The following is a 15,798-nucleotide window of genomic DNA, read 5'->3' as shown; positions in this document are numbered from 1 at the left end:
CACACATTTTTTTGTTGTTGTTTTTATCTCCTATGCTCTCTCTTTTGCTGTCTTTCCACACAGAAACAAACACACACCACATGCCAGTCCTGGGTGATACATCTTTTATACCAGTATATATGTGTTGATTTCACCCAACGATATTGATTTTTCATTTTATCAGTATTGGCAGGTAAAACATGGAAATGTTATTATTAAAAGATAACATTAACTTTATTACTGCAGAATTAAATATATATAAACACAAAGGCTTTGCATCCAGAACAGACTGCTCATTTTTTCTTTCAGTAAAAGTTTTACTTGGTGTAATAAAACGGCAGTTAAAATGGAGCCATAGGAAAAGGCTGGGAAAACGAATTGATTAAACAGGTGATAAACTCTCGGGACAACTGCAGTAAATGTTTCTATTGAGATGTGTCAAGTTACATTAGCACCTCCTTGTGGACAAAAATAATTATCTTCTCCTTTGTGTCTTAATATTAAATAATATATATTAGTTTGGATGCTGTGTTACTTCCATTTTAGGCGCTAATATTTTCACTGGACATCTGGTTGCACTGTTTTTTGGTAAAGGGAAATGTATTTAAGTACAAGTAAATAATATTTTCTCTATAAACAAATAACATGTTATTATCAAAAATGTGCTGTTGTCACTCAGGCCTTTTTTGGCACTTACGATAATCACAGCCAGTCCGATCTGGTCCTTTCAGTTCCGTTTTGTAATTATAGTGGATGCAGATATTGTTCCTTAACTCAAGACAGTTGAGACTGAGTCTAGACAGCCATCTACCATCTAATCCTCTTAACTCAAGCACTGCTAATTTGAAATTACTAGTTGGACCATTGGCTTTAATTATTAGCCTTATGTAGAGACCTGTGTTAAAAGGAGCACTGAAAAGTTACACTCAGACAGGAGCACTTAAAGGAATACTGCAGCAATCGGCTCACATAAACTCTATCTGCCGTAGCTGTAGCATATGGTCGATTACCACAAACGGTCATTTCCCTGTACTTAAAAACAGGACAGAGAAATGATTCACTCAAAACACACTCATGAGAGAAGCCAAAAGGCAGATGCTTCAGCTGTTTCAGAGACTGTCCACTGGCTTCTAATAGAAGTGTATTTTGAGTTTGTACTACAAGTGAGTCATTGAGTTTTCTGTTGTCATGAGCTGGAACAGTTTTTGCTAATGCAACAAGGGACCCATAAAGCCCATGTCTTTTATGTTTTGTCGCATTTTATTCTGTCCTCTCTGCACTGATTGAGTTTCAACCCCCTTGCTCCCACCGGAAGCTTGATAATAAATGATTGTAAAAAAAAAACCCACAATGGCTTTGAAGTGCCCCAGTTTATTCAATATAAAGTGTATTTTATTTGATATATATATATATATATATATATATATATATATATATATATATATATCCATCCATCCATCCATCCATTTTCTAAGCTGCTTTTCCATATATAATATGTATTGTAATTTTGTGCATCTCAAACTGCTAAGACACTTTCGATACTTTTGACCAGTGTTCACACCTTTAGTAAAAACAATGCTTTCGAATTTATAGACTTTGCACCGATCATGGTACTGATATAAATATAAAGTTAAAAGACTAGTAATACTTTTAAAAACCCTACAGTGGTGAAAACATATACTGAAAATAGTATTCATCAGTATATAGGTCACAGCATAGTCAGATTTACCAGCAGAAGACCCCCAAGATCTCTGCCACAATTCAAACCGTGATTGTATCTTGACTAGTTTGTTAGCTTGTGGTTAGTATGTCCAATTAGGGCAATCCAAAATTCCAAATTTCCAAAAATTATGATTTTCATTCTTACTTCCACTCCTTATTTTGCTTTGTCAAAAATGTTTCAACCAGTGACACCAGTGTATCAGTGACATGAACAATGCACACACATGCTACGCTTGTGAACATGTCCACTACTGAGGAGTACTGTTTACTATAATTGTCCCTCAAAAGAGTTCAATATTACTGAGATTAGTAACTGGCTCATCACATTGATTTATCAGGCTTTAGCAGGAGTTTCAGTGTTTGAAAGAAATTGTTTCTGCATTCCGAATGTCTATAAAGTCTTGTATTCTGTTATCTTCTGTTTCTATGCAGTTAATGCATTTTTGTTGTTAGTTTACAATTTATTTCATTTTATTTTTTGTTGATATGCACAAAAATGTTCAGTATTCATGTTAAACATTAAAAACACGTAAAGCCTTGTTTACACCTCTGTAGAAATAGCTGTTTCCTGTCTCAGATCAGAATGCTGTGATGTAAAGGCCTGCAAGTGCTTTGGACTGCCAAGGTTGTTTATTCATGTCAGTAATTGGTATCCAACAGTCAGCTTATGTAAATGATCAAAAACGTTCTGTTTATTTGTATTATTGAACGCTTCTGTTATTACTTTTAATGGCCGTTGATATTTTCTGGACCTGGCCCATGCGGTTGAGTTAGCTCAGAGGACATGTGGATGAGGACGGTTGCCTGACTATGGTGCAGAGGATTCATGCTAATTAAATGCACATGTTAAATGAGGAGTTCTCTCCACAGACCCGGCATGGCTTTCATGTGCTGGCGGTGAGGTAATGGGATTCCTGCATTAGTTTATCTGTTGTTGACCCAGACACTTTGAACAGAAGCACTGCAGGATAACTCAGTGCAGCAACGCAGAAGCTAACAGCACTGTATACACAGTGTGCTCTTGAGGTGAGGGCAGCTAATGTCCAGGTAGAGAGAGAGAGACTAAAGAAGCAATGCATTGGATGTGCTTGAATCAAATACGTATATAATTTGAGCCACCTGAGTAAAATTTTGTCATTGTCATTTCAAAACCTCATTCATATCTCTCCCACCATACTTGCCTTTTTACACCACTTGAAAATGCCAGCAAGCCTTTGCATTGTGTGATCATTTCATTAAAAAAACCCAAAAGGTATGGCACAAAATAACTATAAATGTACTTTTTTGTGTAAAGTTTCCATTTCAGAAATATATTTTCTTCTTATGACAGTAATTATATATTACACTATTATGCATCCTTCATTCATTTAATTTAAAATCAAAATGGCCCTTAAGTAGAAGTTATTCATTTTAAATGTCAGGGGAAAAAGCAGAAAACATACATTTAACAGAAAATTAGATTTAACAACTACATACAATATCAGAGTTTTACTATCAAGTGTTCACTTTTTGCCATTGTTACATCTTCCATTCTTTTCAGGAGACTTGCTTTCAATTTGTCAAAGAAATCTACAGGGATATTTTGCCACACCTTAAAAGTTTAATCTTAGAAGTTCTTAGAAGTTTTCCTCACGATCCAAGTGACCCCAAAAACGTAGTGATGTTGAGGTCTGGACTCTAAGGTGGTCAGTCCACCGGTGGTAGACTCTTTGTGCAGAGAATGCCTGGAGAAGAACTCCAACTTTACTGCCTTAAGGCTGCTGTGAAGCACAGAGGTGGAAACATCTGTCTGGTTCCATTTTCTCTACAGTGGTGTCATTGAGCTTGTGTTCATTGATTGGACCATAAATTCAGAGGTGCACAAAGGCATTTTGAATGTAAACCTGCAGACATCTGCAAAGAAACTGCTCAAATGATAACAATCTGATACAAACCAGTCATCTTCTGAAAGTAAAGGGCAGTCTTGGAATAGTCTGATTAAAAAGATTGCTGCTTGGTTTGACATTTTATTTCCAAATACAGTGAGCTTAATAAATGTTTAAGCATGGCACTGTATGTATGTATATGTCTGCATGTTGTTGCTGTCGGATGAAACCCTTGTATCTCCATTTAAAATTTTTTTTAGATAATTTGAAAGTATCTGTTACTCTTTACATTGTTTGTAAATTTTATGATGAATGGCCTAAAAGAAATTACCCAAAATGACATGAGAAAAATTCTGGTTGAAAGTGAAGTATGTTTTTTCCTTCTCCTGTAATTCGCTATTTTGGAGATACAAGGTTTTCTTCCGACAGCAGCAATATGTATAAGGACACTGCAGTGTTTTCTCTAGACGTTGATTTGGATTGTATATAGTGGCTTGGCAAGGTCAAATGAAGGTCCTGTTTTTCAGTGTTGTGCACTGAATGTACTCACTCCAAATGTATGCATCTTTTATACATGAATAAAATATATCAACAAAGCTTTTCAGTTTACTTTCAATTGGTATTAATCTTGTCGAAGTAGTCTGTTTTATTTATGTGGAAAGGATGTGCTCAGTAGAATTGAGTATTGCTTTTGTCAGTGCTTGTAAGCATATATAAGTACATGTGAGTGTGTGATAATACACTGCAGTGCTGTTTTGTCTGGAGGTTGATTTGGATGGTATATTGGCTTGGCAAGGTCAGGTGAAGGTTCCAGCTCTCTCCTGCCTCTCTGCAGACAGCAGTGGAATACAAAGCAGAGCTGTGCTGCCGGTCCGTTAATTGGACCTAAACTGGCTAAATGAATGAGCTATTTCTGCAGCTTTGGTCACAGCTGAGCACAGGATGGGCCCAGGAGCTGCAGCACTGTGGCACAGAGATAGGAGGCAGCCCAGTTGCTTTCTTTTTGTTAAATGTGGAAAATAAATCCTGAAGATTTGTGATACATGAGGGCATATTTCTTGGTTTTAATGATTGGAATGTTTAGTAGAAGTTAGCACATCAGATATGGCAACTAGATTTTGTTTCTTGTTTGATGGCACAGCAAAAAAGGTTTTGCATGCATAAAGTACAGTATTTATAAAAGCAAGAGACTACTTTTGAGGTATTTTTGTAGTCAAAATAGTCATTAACCCCTTACATGGCCATGGGCCCACCAGCTGGCCCAAAGTTTTATCCTTTAAAGCAAGAATAACTAGTTATATATACCTTATATATACAATAACCAGTTTGCATTGAAGTCCCTGTGGTTACTGCTTCTCGTGATCCAAGTAATCCCAAACATTTTCAGTGATGCTGACGTCTGGACTTTGGGGTGGTCCATCCATAGTTCTGAGAATACCAACAGCTTCTTTGATTTGCTATTTTTTTCTTTTTTGTCTGTTTCTTTTTCTCAGCATCACTCAGATTTCTTGACATCTTCCACAGACCCATAATGTTTTCTCACAGTGGAAACAGGAACACCTGTGTATTTTCTGTCTCTTAAAAAAAAAAAAAAAAAGGAAGCTGTTTATTTAATGGGGATAGTTTTTAGTTTGGTGGTCTAGTAGGTCTTGCACGGTTGTTAGGAGTCTTATTTTCCCTGTCGTTTGATTATTATTTTTTTTTTTGGAAACTCGTATTTTTTCGCTTATATTTCTTTGACTTTCATCTTTCTTAAGCATGTGGATTATTGTTCATCTAATCAGAAGTTTTTCCTGGAAAAATGTAATAACTTGGATTTCATGGCTGTTTTAACTGGATGTGGTCTCTGAGCATTTTCCACCCATTATTTTTATATTACATTATTTTTATACCAACACAGCGTCATCGGACAGCTCAACATGCTTGGAGAATAGTGAATACACTGGGTGTTGAGGGGAGAAGGAGGGGGAGAAGGATGGCCACCTAGGAAGAGCAATGCCTGTTATTCTGTGGCATCAGCTGTGGGATCAAACTACTTATTTCCCAATGTTAGGGCCAACTTATATGGTTGTGCTGCTTCGGAGCCCATGCTGTAGCTTCCATTTGTTGAGCCTTTAGAAATGACAGGGTAAAGGAGAAGTTAATGGCCAGGTGAATGAGATTAGATTCAAATGAAGAGCACCTTTAGTACCGCCATTAATAAATTAATAATCCATTATTGTCTGGGGGCTAATTTTTGAAATGTGTCAGAACAAATGTATAGATTTCACTAGAATTGATTTTGACATTCAATGATAATTATAATAAAATGTTCAGTATAGCAAATGACGATGCAAAACAAACCAATACCGTGCCTGAAATAACAGTGAATGGAAAAGATGAAGCGTCCTGTATTAAGACGTGTTAAGAATAGTGCAGCTCAGAGCCTCAGCCTTTAATAATTAAACTGTCAGAAGAGACAGCCGTGTGTGCATTCAGTGGCAAAATAATGATGATGAGCAAACGATTCTTCCCCTGCTGATTGCTTTCTCAAATATGCACCAAATGTTCCCACTTACAGCATTCATTTGATCAGCGAAGGAGGTGTCACCTGCCTACTTTAGTGTGCCACTGTAGTAATTACTCATTTCTACCAGGCTCTGGATCATTCACACCCAGAGTTCCTCCTCTTTGGCTATTTGGTTTTGAGATGTATGCTTGCAGAGAATGTTCTCAGAAATCACCTTTTTACATCCAAACTCTTAATTTTTTTTACAAACTATCGGCACAGCTGTGTTTCTTGGTGTCCGGTATGAACTGCATGGTATTACATGCATTTTACTGAGGTTTTGTTGAGTGACACTGACATAATTTGGCTTAGAGTTCTGTGAAGCAATAAGATAAGGTAAGATAAGATAAGATAAACTTTTATCCACTGGGGGAAATTTGCATTGTTACAGCAGAATACACAGTAAGCAGATAAAGAGCAGAATAAGTAGACAAAGATGGGCATCATATATAAGATATATATGATGATATAAGATATACTATAGAAATAAATAAACGAACAAGGCGTCTGTTAGCAGAAAAATATAAAAAATAAAAATAGGATTAAGAAACTATACAAATTTACGGTTTACACATGCAGTTGTATGGATATTGCACATTTCTGTGCAGGAAATGGCTGGATATTGCACATAAATTATGGATATTGCACAGAAATAATTACAGATATTGCACAGAACTTGTTTATGTATTACACTACCATTCTGTCAGCAGCAGATATTGCACTTAGAGGTAGGATAAGTTATAGGTCTGTTTGTGATAGTGTGCACTATGATTGATAAGAGAAATGTGATACTTTCTGAAGTAATGCACTTAAACTAGGTCTGAAAGATTAATTAGCTGCAGTTTTTTAAATCATAAAGTTTGTTCTTCAAGACAGTTCTTTGGTAAAGACAGTCATTCTGCTTAGAACCATGAACACTCATACTTAAATGGTTCTTTTGGTTGAAAATGTGTTGTATATGGTTCTGTATAGCACCAAAAAGGTTCTAATATTGTTAGAATGTCAAGCTTGTAACAATAGAACATGTTTGTGCTGTATAGAACCCTTTTCAAAAAGGTGTTATATCAAACCATATACAACTCCCACAAATAAATAGAATGGATGAAGGTAAATTGAATTGAATCCAAGGAGCAATACTAACTGTAGACTTTTGGACATTTCTCCATTGACCCTTAAAATTCCTCATCTGAAAATATTTGGTCTTGTATAAAAGATTTAGCAAGTCACTGCTTGCTGAAGGCAGTGGCTGCTCTCCTGTATGCAATTGTGACAAATGTGTATCTGAACATAAGCACTGTGCTCCTGCTGCTCTGGTCTAACACTCAAGTGAAAAGGCATGTCCTGCATAAATTCACGCGGTGAATAAGGCTATGTTCACACAGCAGGTAAAAGTGGCCCAAATCAGATTTTCTTACCAAATATGATCGTTTTGTTTGGCTTTTCACATTATCCTTTAAATGTGACCTGTGTGCAACTTCAGTCTGAACAGATCAGCTCCTAAACTGATCTGCATTCTTTAAATGTTGTGTTCAGGCATTTCTCTGACGCTGCAGCCTCGTTCTCCCACGGCCACATTCAACCATTTCTTTCATAACCTTTTCAGACCTTTTCACCTTTGCGATAAGTGCCTTCTAATTTTTTAGTACAAAACATCAGTTTAATAAATATTTGAAATCTTGGCAGTGCGAAATGATGGCGATTGTTGAGTTGGATTGACTTTAAAGTCATATGAATTCCTACCTGGTTGTTCAGACAGAATTGCATTGCTGCAGATTGGATACAGATCAGATTTCAGAACCACATATGAAAGCATCTCATATTGGAATTGACAATGTCAGCTTCACAGTGTTTCTGCTGTTCACACTTACACATAGACACACATCTGTGTCACACATGAAGAAAAAAATCAGATGTGGGCCACTTTTACCTACCGTCTGAACAAAGCCCAAGTGAGGCCTGAGTGAGGGTGGAAGATATAATAAATACATAATATAATGTATAATAAGATATAATAAAGTATAAATCCAACATCGCCATACTTGAAGAGGTTTGTGACCAACTTGTAACATAAACACAAAGTATTCTAGAAATACTGATGATACCCATCATATACTAAGAAGATCATGATGATATGACATCATCTTATTGCCCACCCACGAAAGGTAGTTTTTCTTTCAAGCGATGGTTTCACTGGCCTGATTTTCTGAGACTATAGCTGCACCAGTTCTACATTGCATGGAGGGTGCTCAGTCAGGGCCTTGCAGGGGTGAGAGATGTTGCCATTTCATTCTCTTTCTCTTTACAGTTTGTACAGGGTCACTGCTTCTCACCTGGGGTTCACATTAATCATATTCACATTAATCCAAAGCTAAAATCCCTCTGTCTTCCTCCTCTTCTCTTCTATTCTCTCATTCCTTTCTCTTATCTTCTTTCCTTTCCCCCTATATGTCTGAGGCAGAGAGTGAGAGTGAGGGAGAGGAGTGGGGTTGTGGGTGGTTGAAGGACAAAGACAGCGCAGTCAGTGGTTGGGGAGTACAGCTCCCAACTCCCTTCACTACAAAACAGCCCATGTATTCAAATAATGATTTGCTGTAATGTTGCACAGGGGAGCAGGCTGCCTGAGCCCGGTGCTGTGGCTCTGCTCCCCCGGGTGACTCTCTCTACACCTGAAGACACAACTGCACTCATTTCTGCCCCACCTCACCCAATTAAACTACTGACCTCTCGCATCTGAGCTGGTCAGCTAGTTAATGAGATGGAGTTCAGATAGTTGAGAAAGTCCAGCAAAATTTGCTTGTACACATGTGCAAATTGTGCAGGATTATCTTTCAGTTATTAAGTAGAATTAGAATTAATTAGAAATTTCTGTGTAATAATATATTTAAGATGTACACAAAGTCATTTGGAGTGGTGTGAGATATATTCATGGTATTATAAGGTCAAATAGTCCCCAAAGACCACTTTTTTAGATTTACCACCATTCTACAATATCAGTATTATATACGAAACCAGAAAAAGGTTCACTGGTCATTTTGGATAGTAAATAAAATGCCTATTTGTGTTGTAGACATTATGATCCCTGGTTGCCATCACCACCACTGTATAAAAATCTGTATCAGATTTTCATCTGATCTGTACTTAGAAACTTACAAATCTGTATCAGATTCTCCCATTCATACATTGTCAAAGGCTGCTTTTGTTCTTCAAATGGTTTATAAAAAATAAAAGCAAAGTTGACCATATTTTCTTCAGAAATTGAAGCAAGCACCATTATATTGGCCCTGAGGGTTTAAATTTTGACAATTTTTCAAAACTTCTTTAACATTAAATTGGTAAGATGTGATAAGTTTCGCTACAGTGAACCATTTCACATTAATATGCACTGAATGCCTTTTATATATGTTTCAGAGCTTGAATTATGTGGACAGTTAACTGAGTGAAATTCTCCTTTAACCTAGTAAAGTGGGGGCTTATTACTCAGTTATTAATCTGAAGCCTATACAAATGAATGGGTAATTACTATAAACTGATATTTACATTAGGCATTTTTGTATGTGGGGAACAAAAGGTGGTTTGAGTTATTTATTAGTAGTATTTTTTCTAACCCACAGTGTCTTATTTTTTTGACTCTGTGATGATCACAGCTTATCTCCAATTGTTTTTTAATCTTTACCCCTTCCACTATTGCCTCTCCTATTCTATGCAAGCTTGGCGCGAATGACAAACGCGCCAACTAAGAAACACGATTGCCTGACTGGAGTATTAGAGAAAAGCACAAATGTCTTCTATTCCATTTATCAGGGCCGAGCAGACCCGGAATTATTTCAGTTTGGTGAATCACTTTCCAGTGCCTTTGATCTTCCCATGCCCTTCTCTCTATTTATAAATCCACTGCACCTCCCCCCACCCCCCCACATTAAAGAACTGTGCTTCTGTTATTCACACCAAATAGCGGCTCCCAAATCCTCCTTCCAAGCCGCACTGAGCACATCTTTCGTACTAGTACCTGGAAACCTGTGCAGTTAAAGGAGCAATGTGTGGAATTTACTTTATTCAAATGTGTGAATAAAACATATTACAGCATTATGATTATTGGAAAGAATAAGTAAACAGGAAGACATACAATTACCTATTAGTGTCCAACAACTACATTTAGTATGATACGGAAACAGGCCACAGAACTAATTCTGATTAGTCTAAAGTGAAAACATTTTGTAAAGTTTTATTTTGTATGATCATCAAACAGTACCCAGTTGATACAGGCATATGCATAAGTTTGTGCACCCCTGATCAAACAGAGTGGTACGATTGTATCTCACAGGTTTCTATTCCCCGGCCAGGCGACCAGTGTCCAGGGCCTCTGTGTGGTGTTTGACTGTTATCCCCATGTTTATGTGGGTTTCCTCTGGGTGCTCCGGTTTCCTTCCACTATATAAAGACATGCAGTCAGGCTAATTAGAGATACTAAATTGCCTCTAGGTGTGAATGTGTGTGCATTTGTATGTCTGTGTGCCTGCCCTGTGATGGCCTGTCCAGGATGTTTTTCCTGCCTTCTGCCTAGATAGGCTCCAGCACCCCATCACCCAGGAGGATGAGTGGGCGATGACTAAATGAAATAATTTAACATGTCCTCCTTCCGCATATTTCCATGCACAATTATCATTTATCTGATGAATTTAAAGATCCTATATCCTGCCATTTTATTTTCTTTTTCTGCCTTGAGGTCCACTTATAACATTTATGTGGCCAAAAATGATACATTTTTACATAACTTGTTTCCAATGTCTCTTTATCCTTTAAAATTAAAAAGACTGTTTTTGTTATTGTGCCTTGAAGGCTGATATATTGGAGGTCTTGACAATTAGAAAATCAACAAAACATATAATTTGACCTGAGGTAATCAATCTTTTGTACATGACTGTATATATACAGTATATACATTTTTAAATACTTTTATTCGCAATCAAATTGGACTTTTCTGTTTTGTTAGAAATCTAAAAGATAAATTAAATTATTATATTTAATGTGACAAGTGATAAAAATGTGCTTCCCACAACCCATATGGTTAAATAGATTTTTTTTGCTCTGGCATGTGTAGAGAATATATGGACCATATTATATTATAACACCATGGGGCCTCTGGCAAGTTTTATCACAGACTTCTATAACCTAAGAATGGATCCGTTAGTTTGCAAGTCCCTGTGGTTACTGAACAATAAGCCTTTGTATGAAATAAAGCTGGAATGTTAAGGGGTTAACACTCATTAACATGTAAGTTAATATTAAGGTAAACAGATTTTTTTCTGGTTATTTAAAAAAAACATTGCAGAGATGCAAGATTTCATTACAATTATGAGAAAATACATTATGTCAACTCAATTTCATCTTTCACTTCATTTGTTCACTTGTCAGTACCTCTGCTGATCAAATATACTTTACTCACTTAGCAACCATGTGCACATGAGTTTGTATGAATATGCAGCCCATCACTCGCTAGCTGTATTTGTATACAGCATTGCGGTTCCTGGCTCGGTCTGTGCAGCGTGGTCTGTTTAAGAGCTGTGATTATGTTCTCCGTGTGTGTTGCAGGATTCTTGGCATGTCACAAGCTTTTAACGACTTCTAAAGGCTGCCCCCAGACCGCCCTGTCTGTCATTCGCTCGTGCCCCTATCGGGTTGCTGGGGGCCAGTTAGGAAAGAGCTCAGATCGTCCAGGGGCAAAACAACATAGCTGCTGGGCACTATGGGGGTTTGATTAGGCTGTTAAGACTGCAGTATTATCATCAAGGCAGTTTGTCCGTCAGCAGAGGATCTAGCAGTGCTGTCGGAGTCTAATCAGCTCCCTTGTTTGAGCTGATGAAGAAAGCCTCTGATCTGAGACAGCTGTATTTATTTATTTATTTACTTGTTTACTTTACTATATGTAGCCCTCTTATGCTAATTATACTTAATACACTCCATATGACTCTGTGCTGCCATGTGAGTGCTTTTTATGTCTGGTTATGTACAGTACTGTGTGCAGGTATTAGGCACCCAAGACACATTTTCAAAATCTAATTATTTGTGTAGTATGTGTTTATTTGCTGAGAAAAGTGCTAATATTTGAACAGACAAAATTGATAGAAATGAATTGATAGAAAATTATATATATATATATATATATATATATATATATATATATATATATATATATATAAAACCATTTTCAAGCCTCTCCTGGTTTGACCAATCAGTCCTTCATTAAATTGTGCTCATGATGTAATTGATGATATTAACAAGTCTCTGTGGCTGTGAAGGTGTCAAGGAAAAATATGGACCCAAGAAATTCTTGTTACTTTTTGTTTTTATGTTTATTTGAATGATGAATATGACTTTATTCTAATGTATATAATTTTCTATGTACACTGTCTCGTGAAAACCTTGTAAGTGCATGTGTTTTTTACTATATGTAACGCTCTTGTGATAATTAAACCTAATCCGTTATGTTAGCCCTGCTCCACTGTGTGAGTGCTATTTTATGTTCGGTCATTCGACCATGTGCTCTTATTAGTCTCACGAGGCCAGACATCATCTCAGAACAAGAATACAACATGTTACACTCTTGGTGCTGATTTGTGGCTAAATCTGCTGCTAATAAGAGTGTCCCCTCTAAAATTAGCACAAATTCTTCTAGTCTGTGCTCTTTTAAAATCTGAAGTAGTCAATAAGAAAATAATAATAATAAAAAAAATAGCTAGCAAATGCTGTTGTTGGCTAATGGACCCGCATTCCCACTGCAGGTTAATTGTGTAACACTTTACTTGAAGGGTGTCTACATAACACATTCATAGCATCTTTCAGAAATACTTCATAACATATTAATGAATGTTTAAATCAACATTTATTATGTCTATGTTCAACTACTATGTTGTTTTACTGAGATACATTTTTTTAAATAAAAAATGTATCTGCTAAAATGCTTTTTATTTAAAAAAAAAAGCACATTACCTGCTGTAAAATGCCTCATTTGTAAACAGCCAAAATAAAAATGACCTTGCTTTACCCCTTGCATTTAATGACCAAAGGGGTAAAGCGAGGTCATTTTTATTTTGACTGTCCAGAAATGAGGCGTTTTACTGAAACTAATATAGTTTTTGCAAATAAAAAATTACAACTTTTATTATGAAAAATGCCCCTGAAAAATAACTTTCATATTTATAATCATGTAAAAGTTTGCTTTATGAATGTTGATTTAAATGTTCATGAACGTGTTATGAAGTCTTTATGTAAGCTGTTATTAATGTTATGTAGACACCCTTCCAGTAAAGTGTTATCGTTTATTTATAATGCTTATTTTGTTTTTTTCAGGAAGACTATTTATGTTATAGCCTTGGTCTAATGACGGGCTTGTTGTGCATTTGACAGTATTGACAAGCGCACCCACGCCCCCAACTTTGAGCTTTGGATTGGTTTAGAAATTTCACAATCAGTTTGTTCCCACCCTAATGAGTTGCCTCTGTGTTTTTGTTAAACCTTTGTTAACTCTGTTTTTGTCCACCTACTCTTTACGATGTGTCAACATTGCATGGAAATGATCCCGAATTACCTGTAACCAATCTTGCATTTAAGTATATTAATATTAAAAATGTTTTTTCCTTTCCATGAAATGTAGTTTTGGCTATGTAAAGTTTGTTATGACAGCGATGATCTATAAATGCACACACCCACACGTGCGCTGACTGTGATTTACTATGAGAGCCAGGTCCCGAAAGGGTGCTTTAATTTAATGAGGTAATTATACACTAGGTCAAGGAAGCAGCCGGGACCTGATTTATACACACTGGCGCACTGTCACAGACACACACACACACACACACACACGCACACACACAGTATGACTGTGACTGCAAGGACAGCTGTACACTCAGCCTGCCCATCACACACACACACACACACTGCTCCTCCCACTAGCACTCACTTCTCTCAGTCCTTTATCTCTCTTTCTCTCTATCTTGCTCTTTCGCTTTAATTTCTCTCTCTTCTCTCTTTCCCTAACTCTCTCTTACTTCTCTCTCTCTGTGTGTCACAGCTGGCGTCATTACAGACTAAAGAGGCTGGCATCATCTCTGTCTCTGATTGGTCGAGCTGCACTCTCGGTGTGATGCCAGTGCCGCATTGCAATGACAAATGCAGCAGCAGTGACGTGTGCTGCGGTTCAGAGGGCACTGTGCTGTAGGCTGCGGTCAGGGTCTGCAGGGACAGTCCCTTAGCGCCCTGTGTCTGAGCGCTTTTCTCAGGCTCAGTCTCAGTCTACCTGCAGTGTTTGAATGTGTGGAGCTGTGAGGTTGAGGGAGTGTGTGAGGGAGTCACGACCACTAGAGCCTCACAGTGTCTTCTGGAACACATACTCTAACCAGCAGACTTACAATTAGGCTCTTCTCTTCTCTTCTCTTCTCTTCTCTTCTCTTCTCTTCTCTTCTCTTCTCTTCTCTTCTCTTCTCTTCTCTTCTCTTCTCTTCTCTTCTCTTCTCTTCTCTTCTCTTCTCTTCTCTTCTCCTCAGTGACAGTGACACCAGCAATGGCAGCCCTGTTTTCAGCCCCATCCATTGATGGCCCTCACTAAGAAGCAATCTGAGAACTGCTGCAAAATCAAGAGAGGGAAGGAGAAGCCTAACAAACCATCATAAAGGAGAAGCAGTAATAGGGAAAAAAAAGTCTGAGTTTAAGGAAGAGGCTGAGAGAGATAGATGGACAGAGAGAGAGACAGAGAAGTGAGAAGAGATTTAAGACTGCAGGGAATTGGAGGCGAGGAAAATCCAGCTGTGAAAATTAAGCAGCTTTAAGTAACTGCTTGCTAAAGCTGCATTCTGAAGAGTGGCTCCTTTCAGAGACTCATCCACAAGGTTGCACTGGTGGCAGGGGATAAGAAGAAAGAGAGAGGGGGAGGAAGGAAGAGAGAGGCAGATGACAGTGACAGTAGCTCAGGCTGTTTCATAACATGTGACTTACAGTTATGTGCCGAATGTTGACAAAAGGTGCTTCTTCGGAACAGCTACTTATTCCAGCATCCTCATTACTCCTCTCCATGCATGCCAGCCCAGGATCAATGATGATAATTGTGTTCCCAGAGGTTAAAAGCAACCCATAACAACTTCTCCTTTGTTGTTTACAGGAAGTATCAACCGAACGGGGGCAGTCCCAGCATTCCTGAGGACCCCCACAGTCATCCAGCCTCATTTGGACATGAAGCCCTTCCTGCAGTTCCCCATGGAGACGCCACCGCCTCATAGCGTTGGACTCTTCCACAATTTTAACACTGTGAGCACCTCATAATGATTCAGTTTGATTCTGGTTCTTCAGGGATGATTGAATGAATCATGAAATGTTCAACTAAATCACCATGATTCAATTCAATCACTTTCCTACACATCAGAGTGATTTTTAAAATAACAGTCAATACACAAACATGACTGGAGGAACGATTTATACAATAGTATATTAAAGACAATAAAACAGTAAAAACAATGTTCTGGACAAGAAAGGCATGCATCATTTATTAAATAATAATATTAAATGGTTACCATTTTCAAAGTCAGTAACGGTAAAATTTCAGTTGGCTAGTATTACTGTTTCATATTTTAACCCTTGTGTGGTGTTTGTTTTTGTTACTCAGTGGTCTGGTTGATCCACCATATTATTGTCTTT

The 15,798-nt window shown here is 37.5% G+C and overlaps 1 protein-coding gene across 1 annotated transcript in view; it reads left to right on the top strand.

Moving 5' to 3' along the window:
- Positions 1-15,798, top strand: part of znf385a (zinc finger protein 385A) — a 103,126-nt gene that overhangs the window by 42,679 nt on the left and 44,649 nt on the right. Inside the window, exon 2 of the mRNA XM_017708020.2 lies at positions 15,266-15,411. Within this exon, the coding sequence (XP_017563509.1) occupies positions 15,266-15,411 (146 nt within the window). The remainder of the gene's footprint in view (positions 1-15,265; positions 15,412-15,798) is intronic.

Source organism: Pygocentrus nattereri, chromosome 9, assembly GCF_015220715.1.
Source record: "Pygocentrus nattereri isolate fPygNat1 chromosome 9, fPygNat1.pri, whole genome shotgun sequence".
In the NCBI taxonomy this organism is placed as follows: domain Eukaryota; kingdom Metazoa; phylum Chordata; class Actinopteri; order Characiformes; family Serrasalmidae; genus Pygocentrus; species Pygocentrus nattereri.
Note: the sequence above shows the minus strand (reverse complement) of the source record. Positions and strands in the feature narration are given on the sequence as shown.